Genomic DNA, 6,459 nt, shown 5'->3' on the forward strand with positions numbered 1-6,459 from the left:
TTTGATATAGGTTATATCACATAAGTGGTATTTTTATCGACAGAATTGAATAATTTCTAAAATAAATGATACAAAGAGATGGAATGATAGAAAGATAAAAAAGTAACGACAAACGATCGATAGGTCTAACGTTACAGTTCCAAAAACGGTTCTTCGTGAACGATCGGTATCCCGTTTGTAAGCGTTCTTGTAACACCCGTTATAAAACGATGCAACGAAGAGTAGTCGAGTAAGATCGAGTAAAACGTATCCTGAGACCCGCCGAAGAGGAAAGGAGAAGAAAATGTGCACACGTTTCGCACGAATCAATCTTCCCACGGGGAGGTAACTCGATCGTGAGAAAGTCGGATGTCCATTCGGAATCGAGTGCAAACGCAGCAGAAATGAAAGAGTTTTCTTCGATATTTATTCTCTCTCTCTCTCTCTGTCTTTCTGTCTATCTTACTTTATCTCTCTTTTTCTTCGTATAAGTTCGAACAGTACTGAAAACGTGAAAGTAAGTATATCTACTACGTTGTCTGTTCGAGACAGGACGCGGTCACCGATTTTTTACGTGTCACTATTTCTGAAATCGATACGACCAATCGAGTCCTCGAGGTTGTCCTCTCGATTGGAACGGCCTCTCCTATATATAATAAGTCAAAGCAATAACTTCTACTTTTAGAATTTGTTTCAGTTTTTCTATCTAAACGTTCGATCGATACTTATTGTTAGACATTTTAGATTTTAATATAAATTTCCTTCGCCTCTTATTCAAAGCTATGATACATTTGTTTTTTCTTTTTTTTTATTTCAATAATAGCACAGAAATTTATAATCTTAATTTTGTTTCTGTTATAATAAAGAGAAATATTTATTTTTTTATAGGAATTACATTCAAACGATAATCCAAAATAAACATAAATCTATGTAAACAAAAAGTATGACGGGTATTCTGTTTTCTTTTGTAAGCTTGCATTTCGAATGCGTTACATTGACTTTTTTTTTCTCTCGTCTTCTCTAACCCTCTCTCTTTTCTCTCTTTCTTTCTTTCTCTCACACACAACCTTCTGCATTCCACAACAAGACGAGACCTGACGCGCCTCGTTAGACTTGACACGTATTACTTTGCATTCTCATAAATGCTTTACCCCTGCCTACCTTTCCCAATAAACGCGATGTTTTTATGTTACTTGTAATTAAATAAATAATTAAAATTAAACAACAATTTTTTTCAATTTATCATTTTAATAATTAATATCAAATGTAAGAGCGCGGTGCTTTGATTTGTTCCACGTAAATAAAAATATTCAAGTTACGTTTAAAAAGAAAATATATATATAATGCATATATATAAAAATATGTTGTGTCTCCTTTTAAATCGAATAATATATTTTCGTTTGTTCATACGAAATAGAAGTAATGCTTTCCAAGTGTCCCTAAATGTTTGCTTCGCCTTGACGTCGAGATTACTAAACTATGTGCCTAACATAAAATATAAACTACACTCGGTGAGTCTCGATTGACTACAAAGTAACTTACAAATAGTACTACTATTGCGTTCACTTTCATTTCAAAGCGAAGATAAGTTGTACGAAAATCAATTTCTAAAATTATTATCCATTATATCGATGGTTCCTATTTTAACCATGACCTACTTAAGCATCTCTAAAATTCTGATGTCCCCAACTCCTTTGACACATAATTCTTCTTATTCAAAAAGTGAACTTCTATTTACGTGGAGGAAGCCTAAAAGACCATAAAATTGGTTTAAACAAACTTCCAAAGAACATGGCATCTATGAAAAAAAAAAAAAAGGAAAAAACGAAAGTTCGAAGCAAAATATTTACTATTAATAACTCATTCTCGAATTGCTTCCCTTTAAAAATCAAATTGCCTCTCTATGAGACGTGTTCCTTCAAGTGTTGAAAACCACGGCCTTAAATCATATATTTATTATAAAATAAAATAAATAGTAAATAAAAACAAATTACATAAATATTTTTAACTGGGAAATATAAATCAAAATTTTGTTTAAATAATATTTTTTTTATTAATAAACAATTCTACACAAAATATAAATTTATAAACATCTAACAAAAGTAATCTTGTTTGATTACAAATTAGAATCGTAATAAAATAATATTGAAAACAGTATATTTATTAATTAATATTCTTACAAATTAATTTTAACTAATTTAAAGAAAAAAAGGATGTGATAATCGATCCATGGATCCATGAATCTATGTAAATAAACTAACGAGTAATATTATAAAATTGAAAGTAGTAATATAAGATCAAACTTATAATTACGAACATACTTATATTTATATGTACATAAATTATAAAAAAAAAATCGTACTTCCGTTGAAAGATTCTATAGAAACGAGAGGACTGGTTAAAAAAAAAAAATAGAAAAAAAGGAAGTGTTCGATAAAATTAACGAGCATATAAATATAGCAAAATTGTGTCATAATATCGAACTTACTACCTTAACTCGCAAGGTTTCATTGACTCGTTGATGTCGTTGAACGCGTACGACCCTCCAAATTCGGACTGTGACTGGAATAGCAATAAAAAATAAAAAAAAAAAGAATCGACTGGTAGAATGAAAATTAAAAAGACATCCAATGAAATACGATTAACGTTTATACGTATATATGTTTTATACGATTCTACTATGAATTTAAATTTCTAACTGAAAGAAACATCAACTTGCTCGTTTGGTCACAAATTGGAATCGTAAATATGAACTCGTCGTTCTATGAATCTTCAAATATTTGCGATAGAAATAAATATGCTCATAAGTATACACGTATACACGTATACACGCGTGCTTGTGTATACGGGCTTGCGTGTGGGTGTGTATATACGCATATGGAGCATGATAATATGTATGCGTATACTAATTGTAAGAAATATCGATGTTCAAAGTATAAAAAAAGAAAATGTGAATTGTCGTTCGATATGTTTTGATATTCTTTTATAATGAGAAAATAAAAATTTCATTCGATGAATGATCGAAAACTAACGTGACTTTAACCACGTGTTACGTTATTACGTAGAATTTTATCCTGTAGACCAGGGCTTCTCAAATTGTGGATCATGACCCCATATGGGATAGTATAACTAAATTTAAGGGTCAGAAAAATGTTAACAAAATTAAAAAATTCCAGAATGCGCAACGACAGAAAAATAATTTAAAACGAGTTTGGTAGTATTACAAGTATAATATATCTATGAGTTTAGGATAGTGAAAGAGAAAATAGTATGTATTCTATCTCGTGTCAGTAAGAGTTGCGAAAATATTTGCTCAGGTAAAGAGGGTCGTCAAGTGGAAAATTTTGAGAAACCCTGGTGTAGATTATATATTGACAAACGTTATTGCAAATATGAATTTTTGTATGTATATATTTTAAATTTATATACAAATAAATACATTTCCTAATGAACTGCAATGTAAATTATTATGATTATTATAATTAATGTATGAAAAAAAAACAAATTTGCAAAACTTCTTGAATACGAAAACATTAATAACGTGCAAATTTGCCACCATTGAAATGATTTTACTTTCACGAAAGGGTCATAAGAAGAAAGGACGCAACATCGTTAACGTTTCGCTTTTAGGTGAAAGCGCCTGCTCGAGTATATACGTCATACAATCTCGTATAAAGACATACCGGAAGAGAAATAACGATTCAAATGTATCTATCGCATTTCGCGATTTCCCGCTAAAATAAATATGGCGCCCATACACCCCCCTCCCCACATTTTACGGTCCTTCCTCTCGTATACAAAAAATAAACCTTTAATTAAATTAATAACAAATAAAAATTAACAATAATATCGAAAAAAAATTGTATCGTATGTTGAGCAATTCTTAAATTTCAAATATCGTAACGATTGTTAACAACAACAATAATAATAATAATAATAATAATAATAATAATAATAATAATAATGAAAGATACGATCAAGGGATGACCTACGATGTTTCATTAGGGATCTTATATTTATATACATAAATATGTATATAAATTCGTAATTAGACGTTTGACCAGGTGCATTCAAAAGTACACATGTATAATATAATGCACACATAATACTGAATGCAGCAATCCGAGCGATAACGAATACCGCTTTGGTGTGTCTCATGGCTGCAGTGTAACAAAACGAGCCGATGGAAACGGAAACGGTAGAGAACCGTCGAGCATACGCACGCGAGCGTGCGAGACGATCAAATGAGTATGTGTGTGCGTATATGTGCGTGAAAAGAAGAGAAAGAGAAAGATATAGAAAGGGAGGGAAGACAAAAACGAGTAAAATAGGTTTAAATAAAAAGAAAAAAAAAGAGAGAGAGAAAAAGAGAGAAAGAAAGAGAGAGAGAGAGAGAGAGAGAAAGAGAGAAAGAGAGAGAAAGAGAGAGAGTAAAGGAAAAAGAGAAAGGTATGATAATTACCAAGGAGTCGTCCCCATTGTCAGCGCTCATAGCCTGTCGCTAGCGCGAGGGAATCCGTACTCCTCCTGGTCTTCGTCGTGGTCTTCGTCTTTGCTGTTGTTTATCCTCTTCCTCGGCACACTTCCGAATAAACGTAGAGGCTATACGTGCTCTCGTCATTCTGCGAGGACGGCAAAATTTCCGAAAAATGCGGGAACGATCACGTACCCTACGATGCCAAACACCAACGAAGACAATCTATCCAACAGCGCCTCGCACCTGTCATTTGGCATGGCAATAAGAGAGAAACTTTAAGTCTCTCTTTCTCTCTCTCTCTCTCTTTCTCTATCTGTTTTTATTCTTCCGTAGTCCTATTCCTTCCCGATGCACGCCAAAAAGGAGAGGAAAATAGAGTCGAATAGGTTCTTGTATAAGAAAGAAAGAAAGAAAGAGAGAGAAAGAACAAAAGAAATAAGGATGGAAAATTAAGTTAAGGTAAACGACGCCGAATGAGAGGAGAGGAGAAGAGAGAAAGAAAGAAAGAAGAAATGAAAGGAAGAAAGAAAGAGGAGAAACAGAGAGGACACTGACACACGAAACGTCAACGGCACTTGCACGCCGTCGCTACACTAACACATTATTGCATACACCACTATACACCACTCACACTCTTCGAATTTCCCGTAAAACCACCATACAACCAAAACGTTCAGAATATTATTCTACAGAGGATATTCCCAGCCTGTTATTCGCCAACGGTTCTTATTCATTCGCACGGTGCTTAAATTCTGTTCCCGTTCCTAACGAAATACGAAAGAACAAAAACATAAACGAACTAACTAAAAAACGTAAATACGGACCTCCTTGCTGGCTCACGGACAAACGCCAACTTCCAGACGTTCGTGGCGACACGAGAACACACCATTACCGGGCTAGTACTCCCCTCCCTCCCCACACCCCTTTAATATCCCTCCCTACTTCTACTCCTCTTCCTTTTACAATCCACTCCTCACAGTTAACGTAGTAGTACGTTATGGCTACTGGAAAGAGCAATGGTATTACTCTAACCCCTCCCCTCTTCTACCTATATCCATTCTCTTTCCCCACTCTTTCACTTCCCTTCAAACAAATACCTCTAATCCCTAAATACGCTCACCTTTCGTTTAATTACTTTAAGCAAACTATTATGCTTATTCCACGGATGCAAATGTAAACGAATGGAATTAACGAATAAATACTTCGTCAATTTTTAGAAGAATAATCAGGAAAATAACTGTGACACTACGAACTGTTCTGTTCCCGCTGCGACGCCATTTTATACCGGTGGTTGCGCACGCAGCTTCGCTATTACAATGGCGGCGTTTTTAAAACAGTCATTACTTCTTGTTCTATTACTCTTTGGAGAACGTATAAAAAAGTAATCATTAAAAATGTTATACCTGTTTTTATATCTGCATATCGATTATTTCGTTCATCCTCTCGTTAATAATCACTTCCTATTTGGCTGGCAAATCCTCTTTGGAATTTTTTCGAAAGACAAATAGAGACAAAGGACAGAGACAGAAAGAATAAGTACTATATAAAAAGAAAAAAATGTTCGTAATGACGATGATGATGATGATGATGATGATGATAATGATAATAATGATGAAATGTTTAATGTGTGTATATGCATGTGTGCCTGTGCTGTTATTACAAAAGGTTAAAAGAGGAACGAAGGGAGAACAATCGGATAGAAATGCGGTTTTGAGTTATGCGTATTCCGATTGTTCTTGAACAAAAAAAACTTGGTGATAAATTTGACCATTGTCATTATCGATTTCGAACGGAACAATCGATTATTATTACATCGAATCGGTCGCTCTCGCTAGATTATAATGATTTTTTTTTTTTTTTAAATCACGTTTAGATAAAGCGTTACACATGCATTTTGACGATGATATGATATTTATGTCAATGAAGAGAGAAAGAGAGAGAGAGAAAGAGAAAGAGAGAAAAAGAGAAGAGAGAGAGAGAGAGAGAGAGAGAGAGAGAGAGAG

At 33.7% G+C, this 6,459-nt stretch overlaps 1 protein-coding gene and 1 long non-coding RNA gene across 2 annotated transcripts in view; both read right to left on the minus strand.

Moving 5' to 3' along the window:
* Positions 1-4,726, minus strand: part of LOC122519961 (ral guanine nucleotide dissociation stimulator) — a 37,610-nt gene extending 32,884 nt beyond the window's left edge. The window contains exon 1 of the mRNA XM_043639814.1: positions 4,442-4,726. Within this exon, the coding sequence (XP_043495749.1) occupies positions 4,442-4,471 (30 nt within the window). The 5' untranslated portion in view covers positions 4,472-4,726. The remainder of the gene's footprint in view (positions 1-4,441) is intronic.
* Positions 996-1,995, minus strand: LOC122519970. The gene is made up of 2 exons (XR_006304414.1): positions 1,830-1,995; positions 996-1,728 (listed from the first exon to the last, which is right to left on the minus strand). It is a non-coding gene; the product is annotated as an uncharacterized LOC122519970 (long non-coding RNA).
* Positions 4,727-6,459: the final 1,733 nt, after the last annotated feature.

The sequence above is a fragment of the Polistes fuscatus genome, unplaced genomic scaffold (assembly GCF_010416935.1).
Source record: "Polistes fuscatus isolate 324 unplaced genomic scaffold, CU_Pfus_HIC Scaffold3, whole genome shotgun sequence".
NCBI lineage: Eukaryota > Metazoa > Arthropoda > Insecta > Hymenoptera > Vespidae > Polistes > Polistes fuscatus.